This window comes from Blennius ocellaris, assembly GCF_963422515.1.
Source record: "Blennius ocellaris genome assembly, contig: SCAFFOLD_145, whole genome shotgun sequence".
NCBI lineage: Eukaryota > Metazoa > Chordata > Actinopteri > Blenniiformes > Blenniidae > Blennius > Blennius ocellaris.
Window position 1 is genome coordinate 27,501 of NW_027662027.1, and position 23,599 is coordinate 51,099.

The following is a 23,599-nucleotide window of genomic DNA, read 5'->3' on the forward strand; positions in this document are numbered from 1 at the left end:
GTGTGTGTGTGTGTGTCAGGGTCTACCTTCAGTTCTCATTGGACGACGTTCACATCCTGAGTCCATCTGTTGCCATGGAGACACACCTGAGTCAGAAGGGGGAGGAGCCAGCAGGAGGAGGGGTGGAGACTTCAGAGAGGAAGAGGAGGAGGACAGACGAAGACGAGTCATCCCCTGTCGCCGTGACGACGCGGCCCTGCGTCTCCATGGTGATCAGGGTGGAGCAGAAAGAGGGCGTGGCCTGGAAGAACCTGGGGGTGGGGTCATCCGAGGAGGGGGCGGGGCTGAGGCTAAGTTTCTCAGTCAGAGCTTCTGTGATTGGTCCAGTGGTCAGCTGGGGGCGGGACCCCAAGAATAGACCAATGACGGAGCGAGAAACTGACAGGGAGGGGCGGAGCAAGGTGAGTAATCTCTCAGTAATCTGGTTATCTAGTCCCTCTAATCTGGTTATCTAGTCCTACTAATCTGGTTATCTAGTCCTACTAATCTGGTTATCTAGTCCCACTAATCTGGTTATCTAGTCCTACTAATCTGGTTATCTAGTCCCTCTAGTCTGGTTATCTAGTCCCACTAATCTGGTTATCTAGTCCCTCTAGTCTGGTTATCTAGTCCCTCACTAATCTGGTTATCTAGTCCCACTAATCTGGTTATCTAGTCCCTCTAATCTGGTTATCTAGTCCTACTAATCTGGTTATCTAGTCCCTCTAGTCTGGTTATCTAGTCCCTCAATAATCTGGTTATCTAGTCCTACTAATCTGGTTATCTAGTCCCTCTAATCTGGTTATCTAGTCCTACTAATCTGGTTATCTAGTCCCTCTAGTCTGGTTATCTAGTCCCTCACTAATCTGGTTATCTAGTCCCACTAATCTGGTTATCTAGTCCCTCTAATCTGGTTATCTAGTCCCTCTAATCTGGTTATCTAGTCCCACTAATCTAGTTATCTAGTCCCACTAATCTAGTTATCTAGTCCTACTAATCTAGTTATCTAGTCCCTCTAATCTGGTTTTCTAGTCCCTCTAATCTGGTTTTCTAGTCCCTCTAATCTGGTTTTCTAGTCCCTCTAATCTGGTTTTCTAGTCCCTCTAATCTGGTTTTCTAGTCCCTCTAATCTGGTTATCTAGTCCCACTAATCTGGTTATCTAGTCCCACTAATCTGGTTATCTAGTCCTTCTAATCTGGTTATCTAGTCCCTCTAATCTGGTTATCTAGTCCCACTAATCTGGTTATCTAGTCCCTCTAATCGGGTTTTCTAGTCCCACTAATCGGGTTTTCTAGTCCCACTAATCTGGTTATCTAGTCCCTCTAATCTGGTTATCTAGTCCCTCTAATCTGGTTATCTAGTCCTACTAATCTGGTTATCTAGACCCACTAATCTGGTTATCTAGTCCCTCTAATCTGGTTATCTAGTCCCTCACTAATCTGGTTATCTAGTCCCTCACTAATCTGGTTATCTAGTCCCTCACTAATCTGGTTATCTAGTCCCACTAATCTGGTTATCTAGTCCCTCTAATCTGGTTATCTAGTCCCTCACTAATCTGGTTATCTAGTCCCACTAATCTGGTTATCTAGTCCCACTAATCTGGTTTTCTAGTCCCACTAATCTGGTTTTCTAGTCCCACTAATCTGGTTATCTAGTCCCTCTAATCTGGTTATCTAGTCCCACTAATCGGGTTTTCTAGTCCCACTAATCTGGTTATCTAGTCCCTCTAATCTGGTTATCTACTCCCACTAATCTGGTTATCTAGTCCCTCTAATCTGGTTATCTAGTCCCTCTAATCTGGTTATCTAGTCCCTCACTAATCTGGTTATCTAGTCCCTCACTAATCTGGTTATCTAGTCCCACTAATCTGGTTATCTAGTCCCTCTAATCTGGTTATCTAGTCCCTCTAATCTGGTTATCTAGTCCCTCAGTAATCTGGTTATCTAGTCCCTCTAATCTGGTTATCTAGTCCCTCTAATCTGGTTATCTAGACCCACTAATCTGGTTATCTAGTCCCACTAATCTGGTTATCTAGTCCCACTAATCTGGTTATCTAGTCCCTCTAATCTGGTTATCTAGTCCCTCACTAATCTGGTTATCTAGTCCCACTAATCTGGTTATCTAGTCCCTCTAATCTGGTTATCTAGTCCCACTAATCTGGTTATCTAGTCCCACTAATCTGGTTATCTAGTCTCTCACTAATCTGGTTATCTAGTCCCACTAATCTAGTTATCTAGTCCCACTAATCTGGTTATCTAGTCCCACTAATCTGATTATCTAGTCCCACTAATCTGGTTATCTAGTCCCACTAATCTGGTTATCTAGTCTCTCACTAATCTGGTTATCTAGTCCCACTAATCTGGTTATCTAGTCCCACTAATCTGGTTACCAGCTGGTCCCTGTGTGTGCAGGTGTTGCTGGTTACCTGGTTACCAGCTGGTCCCTGTGTGTGCAGGTGTTGCTGGTTACCTGGTTACCAGCTGGTCCCTGTGTGTGCAGGTGTTGCTGGTTACCTGGTTACCAGCTGGTCCCTGTGTGTGCAGGTGTTGCTGGTTACCTGGTTACCAGCTGGTCCCTGTGTGTGCAGGTGTTGCTGGTTACCTGGTTACCAGCTGGTCCCTGTGTGTGCAGGTGTTGCTGGTTACCTGGTTACCAGCTGGTCCCTGTGTGTGCAGGTGTTGCTGGTTACCTGGTTACCAGCTGGTCCCTGTGTGTGCAGGTGTTGCTGGTTACCAGCTGGTCCCTGTGTGTGCAGGTGTTGCTGGTTACCAGCTGGTCCCTGTGTGTGCAGGTGTTGCTGGTGTTCTCTGGTTCCTCCAGCCGCTGGTTTCCAGTCCTCCAGCCCGGAAGCTTCTACCGACTCCTGGTCGTCAACTGTCAGGTGACCACAGCAGTGATGATGTCACTGAGGGGGCGGGGCCATTGAGACGCCGACAGCTCATTGGTGCGTCTCCCTGTCCCTCAGGATCCCAGTGTTCTGATTGGCTCTGGGCCGCCTGGCCGGCGGGGGGCGGAGCTTCACACTGACCGCACCCTGCAGGTGGGCTCTGATTGGAGGCTCCACACTCTGACACGCCCCCTACACACCTGCACACAGGTAACACACCCCTGACACACACACACACCTGTGTGTCTTCCTGTGTTGGGACCGACGGTGTGTCTCTGTCCTCAGACGGTCTGTCCCTCCGTCCTCTCCGTCTCCCAGGTCCTGGACTGCAGGTAACCGTCGCCCCCTGTGGCCACCGGCAGAACTGACGCTGATGTCAAGTAGTGTGTGTGTGTGTGTGTGTGTGTGTGTGTGTGTGTGTGTGTGTGTGTGTGTGTGTGTGTGTGTGTGTGTGTGTGTGTGTGTGTGTGTGTGTGTGTGTGTGTGTGTGTGTGTGTGTGTTGCAGTTCACAGTTGGTGTGTTTCCAGGGTCTCGTGTCTGAAAGGATCCGTCTGAATGACCGGACCAGCAAGACTGGACACGCACACACTGGTATACACACACACACACACACACACACACACACACACACACACACACACACACACACACACACACACACACACACACTGGTACGTACACACACACACACACACACTGGTATACACACACACACACACTGGTACACACACACTGGTACACACACACACACACACACACTGGTACACACACACACTGGTACGTACACACACACACACTGGTACACACACTGGAACACACACACACTGGTACGTACACACACACACTGGTACACACACACACACACACGCACACACACACTGGTACACACACACACACACTGGTATACACACACACACACACTGGTATACACACACACTCGTACACACACACACACACACTGGTATACACACACACACACTGGTATACACGCACACACACACTGGTATACATGCACACCCACACACTCGTACACACACACACACTGGTATACACTCACACACACTGGTGCACACACACACTGGTACACACACACACACTGGTACACACACACACACACTGGTGCACACACTGGTATGCACACACACACTGGTGTATATACACACACACACACACGCGCGCGCTGGTATACACACACACACACACAGGCTAATGTTTCTATTTTTAACTGTGTGTGTGTGTGTGTGTGTGTGTGTGTGTGTGTGTGTGTGTGTGTGTGTGTGTGTGTGTGTGTGTGTGTGTGTGTGTGTGTGTGTGTGTGTGTGTGTGTGTGTGTGTGTGTGTAGGTGTGCGTCTTACAGTGTGTGACCAAACTGGGAGGAGCCTCCAGGTGTACCTGGACTTAAGCCACACCCCCTACCCACCTGGCCTGTTGCCTGGCAACACACTGCTGCTCTCTGCTTTCCAGAGGAGGGTGTCCAGGTAACACACACACACACACACCTACACACACACACACACACCTACACACACACACACACCAGGAGCGTCATGATGATCAGGCTGTGTGTTTCAGGACAGGAAGTGTGTACTGCACCTTTCTACCTGTCAGCTCCGTCACCGTGCTCTCAGTGGGAGGCCACAGGTAACACACACACACACACACACACACACACACACACACACACACACACACACACACACACACACACACACACACACACACACACACACACACACACACACACACACACACACACACACACACACACACACACACACACACAGACAGAAGCTTGGATGGAGGTGTGTGTGTGTGTGTGTGTGTGTTGCAGCTCACCCGGCCCCCCCCCTCCTCCTCCCATCATGCACCTGGGGGTGTGGCCTCAGCAGAGCAGCTCTGTGTCTCGGGTCAAAGGTCACCTGCTGTGTTTCCTGTTTCTGGAGCTTCAGTGGAGCTGCTGTCTGTGTGACAGTGTTTACTACCAGGTACTACCAGGTACTACCAGGTACTACCCTGTACTACCCTGTACTACACTGTGTGACAGTGTTTACTACCAGGTACTACCCTGTACTACACTGTGTGACAGTGTTTACTACCAGGTACTACCAGGTACTACGCTGTACTACACTGTGTGACAGTGTTTACTACCAGGTACTACCAGGTACTACGCTGTACTACACTGTGTGACAGTGTTTACTACCAGGTACTACGCTGTACTACACTGTGTGACAGTGTTTACTACCAGGTACTACGCTGTACTACCCTGTACTACACTGTGTGACAGTGTTTACTACCAGGTACTACCCTGTACTACACTGTGTGACAGTGTTTACTACCAGGTACTACGCTGTACTACCCTGTACTACACTGTGTGACAGTGTTTACTACCAGGTACTACCCTGTACTACACTGTACTACACTGTACTACACTGTGTGACAGTGTTTACTACCAGGTACTACCAGGTACTACCCTGTACTACACTGTGTGACAGTGTTTACTACCAGGTACTACACTGTACTACACTGTGTGACAGTGTTTACTACCAGGTACTACACTGTACTACACTGTACTACACTGTGTGACAGTGTTTACTACCAGGTACTACCAGGTACTACGCTGTACTACACTGTGTGACAGTGTTTACTACCAGGTACTACCAGGTACTACGCTGTACTACACTGTGTGACAGTGTTTACTACCAGGTACTACACTGTACTACACTGTGTGACAGTGTTTACTACCAGGTACTACGCTGTACTACACTGTACTACACTGTGTGACAGTGTTTACTACCAGGTACTACACTGTACTACACTGTACTACACTGTGTGACAGTGTTTACTACCAGGTACTACCCTGTACTACACTGTGTGACAGTGTTTACTACCATGTACTACCAGGTACTACGCTGTACTACACTGTGTGACAGTGTTTACTACCAGGTACTACACTGTACTACACTGTACTACACTGTGTGACAGTGTTTACTACCATGTACTACCAGGTACTACCCTGTACTACACTGTGTGACAGTGTTTACTACCAGGTACTACCCTGTACTACACTGTGTGACAGTGTTTACTACCAGGTACTACCCTGTACTACACTGTGTGACAGTGTTTACTACCAGGTACTACCAGGTACTACGCTGTACTACACTGTGTGACAGTGTTTACTACCAGGTACTACACTGTACTACCCTGTACTACACTGTGTGACAGTGTTTACTACCAGGTACTACCCTGTACTACACTGTACTACACTGTGTGACAATGTTTACTACCAGGTACTACACTGTACTACACTGTACTACACTGTGTGACAGTGTTTACTACCAGGTACTACGCTGTACTACCCTGTACTACACTGTACTACCCTGTGTGACTGTTTACTACCAGGTACTACGCTGTACTACCCTGTACTACACTGTGTGACAGTGTTTACTACCAGGTACTACACTGTACTACCCTGTACTACACTGTGTGTGACAGTGTTTACTACCAGGTACTACGCTGTACTACCCTGTACTACACTGTACTACCCTGTACTACACTGTACTACCCTGTACTAAACTGTGCTACACTGTAGTACACTGTACTACACTCTGTGTGACACTGTTTACTATCAGGTACTACCCTGTACTACCCCATACTACACTGTACTACACTGTACTACATTGCATTTCACAGTTTTTAATGTTTTATTTTTGTTTTTATCATCTTTTGATTTTTTTGTGTCTGATGTTCTCTGATGTTCTTTTGATGTTCCCTGATGTTCTTTTGATGTTCCCTGATGATCTTTTGTTGTTCCCTGATGTTCTTTTGATGTTCCCTGATGATCTTTTGTTGTTCCCTGATGTTCTTTTGATGTTCCCTGATGATCTTTTGTTGTTCCCTGATTTTCTTTTGATGTTCCCTGATGATCTTTTGATGTTCTCCGCTGTTCCCTCAGAGCTGCAGCAGTTCAGGGTGTCGTTCCACCTGGTCCGTGTTTCAGTCTAAAGCAAAGTAAGAAAATCTCATCTCACATTTTCTATTGTCTGTCTCTCTGGTGTCCTCACTGACCTGTCTGTCTCTCAGGTGTCCTCAGTAACCTGTCTGTCTCTCTGGTGTCCTCACTGACCTGTCTGTCTCTCAGGTGTCCTCACTGACCCGCTGTGTCTCTCAGGTGTCCTCACTGACCTGTCTGTCTCTCAGGTGTCCTCACTGACCTGTCTGTCTCTCTGGTGTCCTCAGTAACCTGTCTGTCTCTCTGGTATCCTCACTGACCTGTCTGTCTCTCTGGTGTCCTCAGTAACCTGTCTGTCTCTCTGGTGTCCTCACTGACCTGTCTGTCTCTCAGGTGTCCTCACTGACCCGCTGTGTCTCTCAGGTGTCCTCACTGACCCGCTGTGTCTCTCAGGTGTCCTCACTGACCCGCTGTGTCTCTCAGGTGTCCTCACTGACCTGTCTGTCTCTCTGGTGTCCTCACGGACCCGTCTGTCTCTCTGGTGTCCTCAGTAACCTGTCTGTCTCTCTGGTGTCCTCACTGACCTGTCTGTCTCTCTGGTGTCCTCACTAACCGGTCTGTCTCTCAGGTGTCCTCACTGACCTGTCTGTCTCTCTGGTGTCCTCAGTAACCTGTCTGTCTCTCTGGTGTCCTCACTGACCTGTCTGTCTCTCTGGTGTCCTCACTGACCTGTCTGTCTCTCTGGTGTCCTCAGTAACCTGTCTGTCTCTCTGGTGTCCTCACTGACCTGTCTGTCTCTCTGGTGTCCTCACTGACCTGTCTGTCTCTCAGGTGTCCTCAGTAACCTGTCTGTCTCTCAGGTGTCCTCACTGACCTGTCTGTCTCTCTGATGTCCTCACTGACCCGCCTGTCTCTCAGGTGTCCTCACTAACCCGCCTGTCTCTCTGGTGTCCTCACTGACCCGCCTGTCTCTCAGGTGTCCTCACTGACCCGCCTGTCTCTCTGGTGTCCTCACTGACCCGTCTGTCTCTCTGGTGTCCTCACTGACCTGTCTGTCTCTCTGGTGTCCTCACTGACCCGCCTGTCTCTCTGGTGTCCTCACTGACCCGTCTGTCTCTCTGGTGTCCTCACTGACCTGTATGTCTCTCTGGTGTCCTCACTGACCCGTCTGTCTCTCTGGTGTCCTCACTGACCCGTCTGTCTCTCAGGTGTCCTCAGTAACCTGTCTGTCTCTCTGGACAGGGTGGTGGTGGACGACGGGTCCGGCGAGGCTCACGTTTGGTTCTCAGGTGTTCTGGTTCGTTCTCTGCTGGGATTGGCTGCTGCTCAGTGGGAGGGGCTTCAGAGGGCGCTCAGGGTCAAAGGTCACGTCAGAGTGTTTCCACGGGGGCGGAGCCTGGTCAGTATTACCTGTCTGTCTCTCAGGTGTCTGTCTCTACCTGTCAGTATTAACCTCTCTCTCTCTCTCTCTCTGCCTCTCTCTCTCTCTCTCTCTCTGTCTCTCTCTCTCTCTGTCTGTCTGTCTGTCTGTCTGTCTGTCTGTCTCTCTCGCTCTCTCTCGCTCTGTCTCTCTGTCTCTGCCTCTCTCTCTCTCAGGTGACAGACGACCCTGATGACATCATCCTTCACTTCCTGTCCTCCGTCAGCAGCAGTGACGTTGTTTGTCGTCCCGTCGTTCTGACCTGCAGGAAACGGACCAATCAGAGAGCAGAGGGTACCACCTGTTGTTGTTGTTGTTGTCCTGTTGTTGTTGTTGTTGTCCTGTTGTTGTCCTGTTGTTGTTGTTGACCTGTTGTTGTTGTTGACCTGTTGTTGTTGTTGTTGTTTACCTGTTGTTGTTGTTGTTGTTGTTGTTGACCTGTTGTTGTTGTTGTTGTTGACCTGTTGTAGTTTTCCTATTGTTGTTGTTGACCTGTTGTAGTTTTCCTATTGTTGTTGTTGACCTGTTGTTGCTGACCTATTGTTGTTGTTGACCTGTTGTAGTTTTCCTATTGTTGTTGTTGACCTGTTGTTGCTTACCTATTGTTGTTGTTGACCTGTTCAGGTCAACAACAATAACCTGTTGTTGTTGTTGTTGAACTGTTGTTGTTTACCTATTGTTGTTGTTGACCCGTTGTAGTTTTCCTATTGTTGTTGTTTACCTGTTGTTGCTTACCTATTGTTGTTGTTTACCTGTTCAGGTCAACAACAATAACCTGTTGTTGTTGTTGTTTTACTTGTTGTTGTTGACCTGTTGTTGTTGTTGACCTGTTGTTGTTGTTTACCTGTTGTCTCAGAGCTGAAGACGTTCAGTCGAGCCAACAGAGACTTTGTGACGCGACTCGTCCGTCCACTTCAGCTCACTTGTCTTCAACTGCACTCGTCCTCATTCTGAGGACCTGAAGGAGGAAAGGGAGGACCAGGATGCTCGCTGTTGCCATGGTGACAGGTCCTGGGTGTTGCTGTGTGACGACCTGGAATAAAGTGGGAAAACTACAAAGATGGCGTCTGTTTTTTAGCTTCTACTGTCCCCTACTGTCTTCTACTGTCCTCTACTGTCTTCTACTGTCCCCTACTGACCTCTACTGTCCTCTACTGACCTCTACTGTCCTCTACTGCCCTCTACTGACCTCTACTGTCCTCTACTGTCCTCTACTGTCCCCTACTGTCCCCTACTGTCCTCTACTGACCTCTACTGTCCTCTAATGTCCCCTACTGCCCTCTACTGCCCTCTACTGTCCTCTACTGTCTTCTACTGTCCCCAACTGTCCTCTACTGTCCCCAACTGTCCTCTACTGTCCCCTACTGCCCTCTACTGTCCCCTACTGCCCCCTACTGCCCTCTACTGTCCCCTACTGCCCCCTACTGCCCTCTACTGCCCCCTACTGTCCTCTACTGCCCCCTACTGCCCTCTACTGTCCCCTACTGCCCTCTACTGTCCCCTACTGCCCCCTACTGTCCTCTACTGACCGCCACTGCCCTCTACTGTCCTCTACTGTCCCCTACTGCCCTCTACTGTCCCCTACTGTCCTCTACTGTCCCCTACTGCCCCCTACTGTCCCCTACTGTCCTCTACTGACCGCCACTGTCCTCTACTGTCCTCTACTGACCACCACTGTCCTCTACTGACCTCTACTGACCACTACTGACCGCTACTGTCCTCTACTGACCGCCACTGACCTCTACTGTCCTCTACTGACCACTACTGTCCTCTACTGACTGCCACTGTCCTCTACTGACCTCTACTGTCCTCTACTGACCGCCACTGTCCTCTACTGACCGCTACTGTCCTCTACTGTCCCCTACTGCCCCCTACTGTCCCCTACTGCCCTCTACTGACCACTACTGATCTCTACTGACCGCCACTGTCCTCTACTGACCGCCACTGTCCTCTACTGTCCTCTACTGCCCTCTACTGTCCCCTATTGACCTCTACTGTCCCCTACTGTCCCCTACTGACCGCTACTCTCCTCTACTGACCGCTACTCTCCTCTACTGACCGCCACTGTCCACTACTGTCCTCTACTGACCGCTACTGTCCTCTACTGCCCCCTACTGTCCCCTACTGCCCTCTACTGACCACTACTGATCTCTACTGACCGCCACTGTCCTCTACTGACCGCCACTGTCCTCTACTGTCCCCTATTGACCTCTACTGTCCCCTACTGACCGCTACTCTCCTCTACTGACCGCCACTGTCCTCTACTGTCTTCTACTGTCCCCAACTGTCCTCTACTGTCCCCAACTGTCCTCTACTGTCCCCTACTGCCCTCTACTGTCCCCTACTGCCCTCTACTGTCCCCTACTGCCCTCTACTGCCCCCTACTGTCCTCTACTGTCCCCTACTGCCCTCTACTGCCCCCTACTGACCGCCACTGCCCTCTACTGTCCTCTACTGTCCCCTACTGCCCTCTACTGTCCCCTACTGTCCTCTACTGTCCCCTACTGCCCCCTACTGTCCTCTACTGTCCCCTACTGCCCTCTACTGACCGCCACTGTCCTCTACTGACCACTACTGTCCCCTACTGCCCTCTACTGACCTCTACTGTCCTCTACTGACCACTACTGTCCTCTACTGACTGCCACTGTCCTCTACTGACCGCCACTGTCCTCTACTGTCCTCTACTGCCCTCTACTGTCCCCTATTGACCTCTACTGTCCCCTACTGACCGCTACTCTCCTCTACTGACCGCCACTGTCCACTACTGTCCTCTACTGACCGCTACTGTCCTCTACTGTCCCCTACTGCCCACTACTGTCCCCTACTGACCACTACTGTCCTCTACTGCCCTCTACTGTCCCCTACTGCCCTCTACTGTCCCCTACTGCCCCCTACTGTCCTCTACTGACCGCCACTGCCCTCTACTGTCCTCTACTGTCCCCTACTGCCCTCTACTGTCCTCTACTGTCCCCTACTGCCCCCTACTGTCCTCTACTGTCCCCTACTGCCCTCTACTGACCGCCACTGTCCTCTACTGTCCTCTACTGACCACCACTGTCCTCTACTGACCTCTACTGACCACTACTGACCGCTACTGTCCTCTACTGTCCTCTACTGACCACTACTGTCCTCTACTGACTGCCACTGTCCTCTACTGACCTCTACTGTCCTCTACTGACCGCCACTGTCCTCTACTGACCGCTACTGTCCTCTACTGTCCCCTACTGCCCCCTACTGTCCCCTACTGCCCTCTACTGACCACTACTGATCTCTACTGACCGCCACTGTCCTCTACTGACCGCCACTGTCCTCTACTGTCCTCTACTGCCCTCTACTGTCCCCTATTGACCTCTACTGTCCCCTACTGACCGCTACTCTCCTCTACTGACCGCCACTGTCCTCTACTGTCTTCTACTGTCCCCAACTGTCCTCTACTGTCCCCAACTGTCCTCTACTGTCCCCTACTGCCCTCTACTGTCCCCTACTGCCCCCTACTGCCCTCTACTGTCCCCTACTGCCCCCTACTGCCCTCTACTGCCCCCTACTGTCCTCTACTGCCCCCTACTGCCCTCTACTGTCCCCTACTGCCCTCTACTGTCCCCTACTGCCCCCTACTGTCCTCTACTGACCGCCACTGCCCTCTACTGTCCTCTACTGTCCCCTACTGCCCTCTACTGTCCCCTACTGTCCTCTACTGTCCCCTACTGCCCCCTACTGTCCCCTACTGTCCTCTACTGTCCCCTACTGCCCTCTACTGACCTCTACTGTCCTCTACTGACCACTACTGTCCCCTACTGCCCTCTACTGACCACTACTGTCCTCTACTGACTGCCACTGTCCTCTACTGACCTCTACTGACCGCCACTGTCCTCTACTAACCGCTACTGTCCTCTACTGTCCCCTACTGCCCCCTACTGTCCCCTACTGCCCTCTACTGACCACTACTGATCTCTACTGACCGCCACTGTCCTCTACTGACCGCCACTGTCCTCTACTGTCCTCTACTGCCCTCTACTGTCCCCTATTGACCTCTACTGTCCCCTACTGTCCCCTACTGACCGCTACTCTCCTCTACTGACCGCTACTCTCCTCTACTGACCGCCACTGTCCACTACTGTCCTCTACTGACCGCTACTGTCCTCTACTGTCCCCTACTGCCCCCTACTGTCCCCTACTGACCACTACTGATCTCTACTGACCGCCACTGTCCACTACTGACCACTACTGTCCTCTACTGTCCTCTACTGTCCCCATATTAAACCAGAGTTAATCTAGAAGTTAAACCAGAGTTAATCCTGAGGTTAAACCAGAGTTAACCTAGAAGTTAAACCAGAGTTAATCCTGAGGTTAAACCAGAGTTAATCCTGAGGTTAAACCAGAGTTAATCCTGAAGTTAAACCAGAGTTAGTCCTGAGGTTAAACCAGAGTTAATCCTGAAGTTAAACCAGAGTTAGTCCTGAGGTTAAACCAGAGTTAATCCTGAAGTTAAACCAGTTAGTCCTGAAGTTAAACCAGAGTTAGTCCTGAGGTTAAACCAGAGTTAATCCTGAAGTTAAACCAGAGTTAGTCCTGAGGTTAATCTAGAAGTTAAACCAGAGTTAATCCTGAGGTTAAACCAGAGTTAATCTAGAAGTTAAACCAGAGTTAATCCTGAGGTTAAACCAGAGTTAATCTAGAAGTTAAACCAGAGTTAATCCTGAGGTTAAACCAGAGTTAATCTAGAAGTTAAACCAGAGTTAATCCTGAGGTTAGGGTCAGTCTAAGTTTTGTCGTCACTTCAGGGAGGAAAACATGAGAACCTGAGAGAAACAACCTGCGGAAGCTTGAAGTATTTTATTGGTGGAGCGACAGTGAAGACAAACTACAGTGAAGATCAAACTACAGTGAAGATCAAACTACAGTGAAGACAAACTACAGTGAAGATCAAACTACAGTGAAGACAAACTACAGTGAAGACAAACTACAGTGAAGACAAACGACAGTGAAGATCAAACTACAGTGAAGACAAACTACAGTGAAGATTAAACTACAGTGAAGACAAACTACAGTGAAGATAAACTACAGTGAAGACAAACTACAGTGAAGATAAACTACAGTGAAGATAAACTACAGTGAAGACAAACTACAGTGAAGACAAACTACAGTGAAGATAAACTACAGTGAAGACAAACTACAGTGAAGACAAACTACAGTGAAGATAAACTACAGTGAAGATAAACTACAGTGAAGATAAACTACAGTGAAGACAAACTACAGTGAAGATAAACTACAGTGAAGATTAAACTACAGTGAAGATTAAACTACAGTGAACCTCAGACCAATGTTATAGAAGCTTCAGATTGTTTCCATGACGACGCTGGATGACATCATCATCATCATGAGCCAATCAGTTGCACTCGTTTCCTTTAATGAGGAAGAAGGTCCCGATGGCCACGCCCACCAGACCCACAGTGAGACCCACTCCACAGAACACCGAGGGGCCAACACCTGGCTGGGTCCGCTCAACATCTGGAGAGAGAGAGAGAGAGAGGGGGGTCAACATCTGGAGAGAGAGGGGGGTCAACATCTGGAGGGAGAGGGGAGTCAACATCTGGAGAGAGAGAGGGGGGTCAACATCTGGAGGAAGATGTCAACGTGTATGAGTGTGAGTGAGTGTGAGTGTGAGTGTGAGTGTGTGAGTGTGAGTGTGAGTGTGAGTGTGTGAGTGTGAGTGTGAGTGTGAGTGTGAGTGTGAGTGTGAGTGTGAGTGTGAGAGTGTGAGTGTGAGTGTGAGTGTGTGAGTGTGAGTGTGAGTGTGAGTGTGAGTGTGAGTGTGAGTGTGAGTGTGTGTGTGTGTGTGTGAGTGTGAGTGTGAGTGTGAGTGTGTGAGTGTGAGTGTGAGTGTGAGTGTGAGTGTGAGTGTGAGTGTGAGTGTGAGTGTGAGTGTGAGTGTGAGTGTGAGTGTGAGAGTGTGAGTGTGAGTGTGAGTGTGAGTGTGAGTGTGAGTGTGAGTGTGAGTGTGAGTGTGAGTGTGAGTGTGAGTGTGAGTGTGAGTGTGTGTGTGTGTGTGTGTGTGAGTGTGTGTGTGTGTGTGTGAGTGTGCGTGTGCGTGTGCGTGTGCGTGTGTGCTCTGACCCCAGAAGCGGGTCCACGGTGCGTTCAGGGCCGCGTGGTGAACAGAGCAGCTGAACTCGTCTCCCTGCTGGGGGACGAAGTCGAGACGAGACGTCTGCCTGAAGGAACCGTCCTTGTTGGGAAACGGAACGTTGATGCTGGTTCCTTCAGTCACGTTCCGTCCGTTCCTGGTCCAGGTGACGGAGACGGGGGCGGGGTAGAACCCCGACACGTAGCACAGCAGGGTGTTCTTCTGGTCCAGGTCCACGTCGTCCCTCGGGTAGATGATCAGCGTGGAGGGGGGGTCTGACACATAGAGGACAATCAGAGGACACACAGAGGACAATCAGAGGACACACAGAGGACAATCAGAGGACAATCAGAGGACAATCAGAGGTCAAATAGAGGACACATAGAGGTCAAGTGGAGGTCAATAGAGGACACACAGAGGTCAAGTGGAGGTCAATAGAGGACACACACAGGACAAATAGAGGACACACAGAGGACAAATAGAGGACACACAGAGGACAAATAGAGGTCAATAGAGGACACAGAGGTCACCTTGTTCCAGAGGAATGTCCCTCGTAGCGTTACGAACGATGCCCAGGTTTCTTCTACAGACGTCTCTACTGGCCAGAGCATTGCTATAAACGTCTTCAGAGAAAGTGATGGGATCAATGAAGCTGGGTTGAGGACTGACTCCGCCCCCTTTCTGAAAGTCTGCGTACCAAAGCTCTTCTCCTTCCACCGTGTACATTTCCTCTGCTTCAGAGTCTGAACATCCACTGATGTTAAGGTCCTCATGTTGACCTGGAAACACAACTAACCAGTTAGTACTCCTTAGTTTACTGTACCTGCTTTACTTTACCTACTTTAGTTTGGTTTAGTTTAGTTAGTTTACTTTAGTTTACTTTCTTTAGTGTAGTTTGGTTTGATTAGTTCAATTTAGTTTAGTTAGTTTACTTTAGTTTACTTTCTTTAGTTTAGTTTGGTTTGATTAGTTCAATTTAGTTTAGTTAGTTTACTTTAGTTTAGTTTCTTTAGTTTAGTTTCATTAGTTTAGTTTGGTTTGATTAGTTCAATTTAGTTTAGTTAGTTTACTTTAGTTTAGTTTCATTTGGTTTACTTTAGTTTGGTTAAGTTTATTATAGTTTGGTTTAGTTTAGTTTAGTTTCATTAGTTTAGTTTGGTTTGATTAGTTCAATTTAGTTAGTTTACCTTAGTTTAGTTTATGCTAGTTTACTTTAGTTTGGTTTAATTTAGTTTACTTTTGTTTAGTTTAGTTTCATTAGTTTACTTTAAATTAAATGTATACAGGAGGATTTTCAGGAATTTTAGGAAAGAACCGCCCTCTCCACCGTTTGAAAAAATGCGCATGCGCAGCGCTGTACCTGCTCCCGAGACGGAACGCCTACTAGAACGTTAGTAGACGGAACGCCTACTAGAACGTTAGGAGACGGAACGCCTACTAGAACGTTAGGAGACGGAACGTCTACTAGAACGTTAGGAGACGGAACGCCTACTAGAACGTTAGGAGACGGAACGTCTACTAGAACGTTAGGAGACGGAACGTCTACTAGAACGTTAGGAGACGGAACGCCTACTAGAACGTTAGGAGACGGAACGCCTACTAGAACGTTAGTAGACGGAACGCCTACTAGAACGTTAGGAGACGGAACGCCTACTAGAACGTTAGGAGACGGAACGCCTACTAGAACGTTAGGAGACGGAACGCCTACTAGAACGTTAGGAGACGGAACGTCTACTAGAACGTTAGGAGACGGAAACGCCTACTAGAACGTTAGGAGACGGAACGTCCTACCTAGAACGTTAGGAGACGGAACGTCTACTAGAACGTTAGGAGACGGAACGCCTACTAGAACGTTAGGAGACGGAACGCCTACTAGAACGTTAGTAGACGGAACGCCTACTAGAACGTTAGGAGACGGAACGCCTACTAGAACGTTAGGAGACGGAACGCCTACTAGAACGTTAGGAGACGGAACGTCTACTAGAACGTTAGGAGACGGAACGCCTACTAGAACGTTAGGAGACGGAACGCCTACTAGAACGTTAGTAGACGGAACGCCTACTAGAACGTTAGGAGACGGAACGTCTACTAGAACGTTAGGAGACGGAACGCCTACTAGAACGTTAGGAGACGGAACGTCTACTAGAACGTTAGGAGACGGAACGGCCTACTAGAACGTTAGGAGACGGAACGCCTACTAGAACGTTAGTAGACGGAACGCCTACTAGAACGTTAGGAGACGGAACGTCTACTAGAACGTTAGGAGACGGAACGCCTACTAGAACGTTAGGAGACGGAACGCCTACTAGAACGTTAGGAGACGGAACGTCTACTAGAACGTTAGGAGACGGAACGCCTACTAGAACGTTAGGAGACGGAACGCCTACTAGAACGTTAGTAGACGGAACGCCTACTAGAACGTTAGGAGACGGAACGTCTACTAGAACGTTAGGAGACGGAACGCCTACTAAACGTTAGGAGACGGAACGCCTACTAGAACGTTAGGAGACGGAACGTCTACTAGAACGTTAGGAGACGGAACGCCTACTAGAACGTTAGGAGACGGAACGTCTACTAGAACGTTAGGAGACGGAACGCCTACTAGAACGTTAGGAGACGGAACGCCTACTAGAACGTTAGTAGACGGAACGCCTACTAGAACGTTAGGAGACGGAACGCCTACTAGAACGTTAGGAGACGGAACGCCTACTAGAACGTTAGTAGACGGAACGCCTACTAGAACGTTAGGAGACGGAACGCCTACTAGAACGTTAGTAGACGGAACGCCTACTAGAACGTTAGGAGACGGAACGCCTACTAGAACGTTAGGAGACGGAACGCCTACTAGAACGTTAGGAGACGGACGTCTACTAGAACGTTAGGAGACGGAACGTCTACTAGAACGTTAGTAGACGGAACGCCTACTAGAACGTTAGGAGACGGAACGCCTACTAGAACGTTAGGAGACGGAACGTCTACTAGAACGTTAGGAGACGGAACGCCTACTAGAACGTTAGGAGACGGAACGCCTACTAGAACGTTAGGAGACGGAACGCCTACTAGAACGTTAGTAGACGGAACGCCTACTAGAACGTTAGGAGACGGAACGCCTACTAGAACGTTAGGAGACGGAACGCCTACTAGAACGTTAGGAGACGGAACGCCTACTAGAACGTTAGGAGACGGAACGTCTACTAGAACGTTAGGAGACGGAACGCCTACTAGAACGTTAGGAGACGGAACGTCTACTAGAACGTTAGGAGACGGAACGTCTACTAGAACGTTAGGAGACGGAACGCCTACTAGAACGTTAGGAGACGGAACGCCTACTAGAACGTTAGTAGACGGAACGCCTACTAGAACGTTAGGAGACGGAACGCCTACTAGAACGTTAGGAGACGGAACGTCTACTAGAACGTTAGGAGACGGAACGCCTACTAGAACGTTAGGAGACGGAACGTCTACTAGAACGTTAGGAGACGGAACGCCTACTAGAACGTTAGGAGACGGAACGCCTACTAGAACGTTAGTAGACGGAACGCCTACTAGAACGTTAGGAGACGGAACGTCTACTAGAACGTTAGGAGACGGAACGCCTACTAGAACGTTAGGAGACGGAACGCCTACTAGAACGTTAGGAGACGGAACGTCTACTAGAACGTTAGGAGACGGAACGCCTACTAGAACGTTAGGAGACGGAACGCCTACTAGAACGTTAGTAGACGGAACGCCTACTAGAACGTTAGGAGACGGAACGTCTACTAGAACGTTAGGAGACGGAACGCCTACTAGAACGTTAGGAGACGGAACGCCTACTAGAACGTTAGGAGACGGAACGTCTACTAGAACGTTAGGAGACGGAACGCCTACTAGAACGTTAGGAGACGGAACGTCTACTAGAACGTTAGGAGACGGAACGCCTACTAGAACGTTAGGAGACGGAACGCCTACTAGAACGTTAGTAGACGGAACGCCTACTAGAACGTTAGGAGACGGAACGCCTACTAGAACGTTAGGAGACGGAACGCCTACTAGAACGTTAGTAGACGGAACGCCTACTAGAACGTTAGGAGACGGAACGCCTACTAGAACGTTAGTAGACGGAACGCCTACTAGAACGTTAGGAGACGGAACGCCTACTAGAACGTTAGGAGACGGAACGCCTACTAGAACGTTAGGAGACGGAACGTCTACTAGAACGTTAGGAGACGGAACGTCTACTAGAACGTTAGTAGACGGAACGCCTACTAGAACGTTAGGAGACGGAACGCCTACTAGAACGTTAGGAGACGGAACGTCTACTAGAACGTTAGGAGACGGAACGCCTACTAGAACGTTAGGAGACGGAACGCCTACTAGAACGTTAGGAGACGGAACGCCTACTAGAACGTTAGTAGACGGAACGCCTACTAGAACGTTAGGAGACGGAACGCCTACTAGAACGTTAGGAGACGGAACGCCTACTAGAACGTTAGGAGACGGAACGCCTACTAGAACGTTAGGAGACGGAACGTCTACTAGAACGTTAGGAGACGGAACGCCTACTAGAACGTTAGGAGACGGAACGTCTACTAGAACGTTAGGAGACGGAACGTCTACTAGAACGTTAGGAGACGGAACGCCTACTAGAACGTTAGGAGACGGAACGCCTACTAGAACGTTAGTAGACGGAACGCCTACTAGAACGTTAGGAGACGGAACGCCTACTAGAACGTTAGGAGACGGAACGTCTACTAGAACGTTAGGAGACGGAACGCCTACTAGAACGTTAGGAGACGGAACGTCTACTAGAACGTTAGGAGACGGAACGCCTACTAGAACGTTAGGAGACGGAACGCCTACTAGAACGTTAGTAGACGGAACGCCTACTAGAACGTTAGGAGACGGAACGTCTACTAGAACGTTAGGAGACGGAACGCCTACTAGAACGTTAGGAGACGGAACGCCTACTAGAACGTTAGGAGACGGAACGTCTACTAGAACGTTAGGAGACGGAACGCCTACTAGAACGTTAGGAGACGGAACGCCTACTAGAACGTTAGTAGACGGAACGCCTACTAGAACGTTAGGAGACGGAACGTCTACTAGAACGTTAGGAGACGGAACGCCTACTAGAACGTTAGGAGACGGAACGCCTACTAGAACGTTAGGAGACGGAACGTCTACTAGAACGTTAGGAGACGGAACGCCTACTAGAACGTTAGGAGACGGAACGTCTACTAGAACGTTAGGAGACGGAACGTCTACTAGAACGTTAGGAGACGGAACGTCTACTAGAACGTTAGGAGACGGAACGTCTACTAGAACGTTAGGAGACGGAACGCCTACTAGAACGTTAGGAGACGGAACGCCTACTAGAACGTTAGTAGACGGAACGCCTACTAGAACGTTAGGAGACGGAACGCCTACTAGAACGTTAGGAGACGGAACGTCTACTAGAACGTTAGGAGACGGAACGCCTACTAGAACGTTAGGAGACGGAACGTCTACTAGAACGTTAGGAGACGGAACGCCTACTAGAACGTTAGGAGACGGAACGCCTACTAGAACGTTAGTAGACGGAACGCCTACTAGAACGTTAGGAGACGGAACGTCTACTAGAACGTTAGGAGACGGAACGCCTACTAGAACGTTAGGAGACGGAACGCCTACTAGAACGTTAGGAGACGGAACGTCTACTAGAACGTTAGGAGACGGAACGCCTACTAGAACGTTAGGAGACGGAACGCCTACTAGAACGTTAGTAGACGGAACGCCTACTAGAACGTTAGGAGACGGAACGTCTACTAGAACGTTAGGAGACGGAACGCCTACTAGAACGTTAGGAGACGGAACGCCTACTAGAACGTTAGGAGACGGAACGTCTACTAGAACGTTAGGAGACGGAACGCCTACTAGAACGTTAGGAGACGGAACGTCTACTAGAACGTTAGGAGACGGAACGCCTACTAGAACGTTAGGAGACGGAACGCCTACTAGAACGTTAGTAGACGGAACGCCTACTAGAACGTTAGGAGACGGAACGCCTACTAGAACGTTAGGAGACGGAACGCCTACTAGAACGTTAGTAGACGGAACGCCTACTAGAACGTTAGGAGACGGAACGCCTACTAGAACGTTAGTAGACGGAACGCCTACTAGAACGTTAGGAGACGGAACGCCTACTAGAACGTTAGGAGACGGAACGCCTACTAGAACGTTAGGAGACGGAACGTCTACTAGAACGTTAGTAGACGGAACGCCTACTAGAACGTTAGGAGACGGAACGCCTACTAGAACGTTAGGAGACGGAACGTCTACTAGAACGTTAGGAGACGGAACGCCTACTAGAACGTTAGGAGACGGAACGCCTACTAGAACGTTAGGAGACGGAACGCCTACTAGAACGTTAGTAGACGGAACGCCTACTAGAACGTTAGGAGACGGAACGCCTACTAGAACGTTAGGAGACGGAACGCCTACTAGAACGTTAGGAGACGGAACGCCTACTAGAACGTTAGGAGACGGAACGTCTACTAGAACGTTAGGAGACGGAACGCCTACTAGAACGTTAGGAGACGGAACGTCTACTAGAACGTTAGGAGACGGAACGTCTACTAGAACGTTAGGAGACGGAACGCCTACTAGAACGTTAGGAGACGGAACGCCTACTAGAACGTTAGTAGACGGAACGCCTACTAGAACGTTAGGAGACGGAACGCCTACTAGAACGTTAGGAGACGGAACGTCTACTAGAACGTTAGGAGACGGAACGCCTACTAGAACGTTAGGAGACGGAACGTCTACTAGAACGTTAGGAGACGGAACGCCTACTAGAACGTTAGGAGACGGAACGCCTACTAGAACGTTAGTAGACGGAACGCCTACTAGAACGTTAGGAGACGGAACGCCTACTAGAACGTTAGGAGACGGAACGCCTACTAGAACGTTAGGAGACGGAACGCCTACTAGAACGTTAGGAGACGGAACGTCTACTAGAACGTTAGGAGACGGAACGCCTACTAGAACGTTAGGAGACGGAACGCCTACTAGAACGTTAGTAGACGGAACGCCTACTAGAACGTTAGGAGACGGAACGTCTACTAGAACGTTAGGAGACGGAACGCCTACTAGAACGTTAGGAGACGGAACGCCTACTAGAACGTTAGGAGACGGAACGTCTACTAGAACGTTAGGAGACGGAACGCCTACTAGAACGTTAGGAGACGGAACGTCTACTAGAACGTTAGGAGACGGAACGCCTACTAGAACGTTAGGAGACGGAACGCCTACTAGAACGTTAGTAGACGGAACGCCTACTAGAACGTTAGGAGACGGAACGCCTACTAGAACGTTAGGAGACGGAACGCCTACTAGAACGTTAGTAGACGGAACGCCTACTAGAACGTTAGGAGACGGAACGCCTACTAGAACGTTAGTAGACGGAACGCCTACTAGAACGTTAGGAGACGGAACGCCTACTAGAACGTTAGGAGACGGAACGCCTACTAGAACGTTAGTAGACGGAACGCCTACTAGAACGTTAGGAGACGGAACGCCTACTAGAACGTTAGGAGACGGAACGCCTACTAGAACGTTAGGAGACGGAACGTCTACTAGAACGTTAGGAGACGGAACGTCTACTAGAACGTGTAGAGAGACGTGACGAGCCCAGTTCTCCTCGTGCACGCTCTGTTTACAAGTCACAAGTCGGCGTCGCTCACATAAGCTCACTTTACAAGAAGATTTGCACCAGAGGAGGTGAAACTGGGTAAAAGTGTGGGAGAACAATGCGTGGGGTCGGCCAGCAGGATGATGAGAACCGTGTGGAGTGAGCTGCAGGGACGAGCACGTACGACGGCCTTACGTCATATATCACCAGAATGATTGACAGTTGGGAGGACCAGTTATTTTGATGATCCACCCGGAAGAAGAAAATCCTCTACTATACCTTTAAATGAAACTAATGAAGTTAAACTAAATTAAACTAAACTAATGAAACCAAAATAAACTAGTTTAGTTGGTTTACTTTAGATTCATTAGTTTATTTAGTTTACTTGATTTGGTTAGTTTGGTTTAGTTAGTTTACTTTGGTTTAGTTTAGTTTCATTAGTTTACTTGAGTTTGATTAATTCGTGACGTTTAGTTTCAGTTTAGTTTCACTAGATTAGTTAAGTTTGACTAGTTAAGTTCAGTTTAGTTTAGTTAAGTTGAGTTGAGTTGAGTTTCATTATTTTAGTTTGGTTAGTGTAGTTAGGGTTAGTGAACAGGTTAGTAAACAGGTTAGTGAACAGGTTAGTGAACAGGTTAGTAAACAGGTTAGTGAACAGGTTAGTAAACAGGTCATAGTTTCACATCCAGATGAAAATAGACTCGTACCTGCAGCAGAGACTCGGAGGACACAGGAGAGGAAGAGGAGCAGCTTCATCTTCATCAGCAACTGATAACTGAGTGAAGCAGTTAACTAGTTCACAGTTGACCAGTCTACCAGTTCACTAGTTCACTAGTTCACCCGTTCACCTGTCAGGCTGCAGCAGTTCAGACAGACACTGAGACAAACTCCTGCTGAGGCTGAACTCCAGCTGCAGAAATCCTCCAATCAGAGAGCGCTGCTCTGATGACATCATCAGTCACCAGGTAGAGGAAGACGGCAGCTGAAGCCAGAAGGAACTCGATCAATAGATCATCAATAACCTGATGATAGAGAAGTTATTGACACAAACATGACGTAGACAACCGGTCAATCTGATAACTCACCACTTTATCACTCATGAAGCAAGTAACTAAGTACTTTAGAGAAGTATTTCTACTCACAGCTGCTGCAGGGTGAACAGGGAGTCCTCACAGGTTTGTACTGTGGGAGGAGGTGCGGGGGGGGGGGGGGGTGGGGGGGAGGAGCAGGAGGAGGAGGTGCAGGGGGGGGAGGAGGAGGAGGAGGTGCAGGAGGAGGAGGAGGAAGAGAAGCAGGAGGAGGAGGAGGATGAGGAGGTGCAGGAGGAGGTGGGGGTGCAGGAAGAGGAGGAGGAGGAGGAGCAGGAGGGGGAAGAGGAGCAGGAGGTGCAGGAGGAGGAGGAGGGGGATGAGGAGGTGGGGGTGCAGGAGGAGGAAGAGGAGGAGGTGGAGGAGGAGGAGGGGGATGAGGAGGTGCAGGAGGAGGAAGAGGAGGAGGAGGAGGTGCAGGAGGAGGAGGGGGAGGAGGTGGAGGAGGAGGAGGTGGAGGAGGAGGGGGAGGAGGAGGAGGAGGAGCAGGAGGAGGAG

At 49.3% G+C, this 23,599-nt stretch overlaps 2 protein-coding genes across 6 annotated transcripts in view; one reads left to right on the forward strand and one right to left on the reverse strand.

The window, feature by feature from the left end:
- ctc1 (CTS telomere maintenance complex component 1) overlaps window positions 1-9,297 on the forward strand; it is a 20,463-nt gene extending 11,166 nt beyond the window's left edge. For 2 of the 5 annotated variants that reach the window (XM_080521871.1, XM_080521872.1), the window contains exons 15-26: window positions 20-401; window positions 2,772-2,861; window positions 2,946-3,077; window positions 3,153-3,199; window positions 3,374-3,459; window positions 4,212-4,347; window positions 4,442-4,510; window positions 4,701-4,854; window positions 6,822-6,877; window positions 8,061-8,217; window positions 8,415-8,532; window positions 9,095-9,297. In XM_080521871.1, the coding sequence (XP_080377997.1) occupies window positions 20-401; window positions 2,772-2,861; window positions 2,946-3,077; window positions 3,153-3,199; window positions 3,374-3,459; window positions 4,212-4,347; window positions 4,442-4,510; window positions 4,701-4,854; window positions 6,822-6,877; window positions 8,061-8,217; window positions 8,415-8,532; window positions 9,095-9,192 (1,525 nt within the window). In that variant the 3' untranslated portion in view covers window positions 9,193-9,297. Of the gene's footprint in view, window positions 1-19; window positions 402-2,771; window positions 2,862-2,945; window positions 3,078-3,152; window positions 3,200-3,373; window positions 3,460-4,211; window positions 4,348-4,441; window positions 4,511-4,700; window positions 4,865-6,821; window positions 6,878-8,060; window positions 8,218-8,414; window positions 8,533-9,094 lie in introns of those variants that run through there. The other 3 variants (XR_013937192.1, XM_080521873.1, XM_080521874.1) reach the window with 3 other exon arrangements.
- A 3,759-nt stretch (window positions 9,298-13,056) lies between these two features.
- Window positions 13,057-22,904, reverse strand: LOC308148408 (H-2 class II histocompatibility antigen, A-U alpha chain). The gene is made up of 4 exons (XM_080521868.1): window positions 22,721-22,904; window positions 14,893-15,141; window positions 14,353-14,637; window positions 13,057-13,746 (listed from the first exon to the last, which is right to left on the reverse strand). Exons 1-4 carry the CDS (start codon window positions 22,773-22,775, stop codon window positions 13,625-13,627), a joined length of 711 nt encoding a protein of 236 aa, XP_080377994.1. The 5' UTR covers window positions 22,776-22,904; the 3' UTR covers window positions 13,057-13,624.
- Window positions 22,905-23,599: the final 695 nt, after the last annotated feature.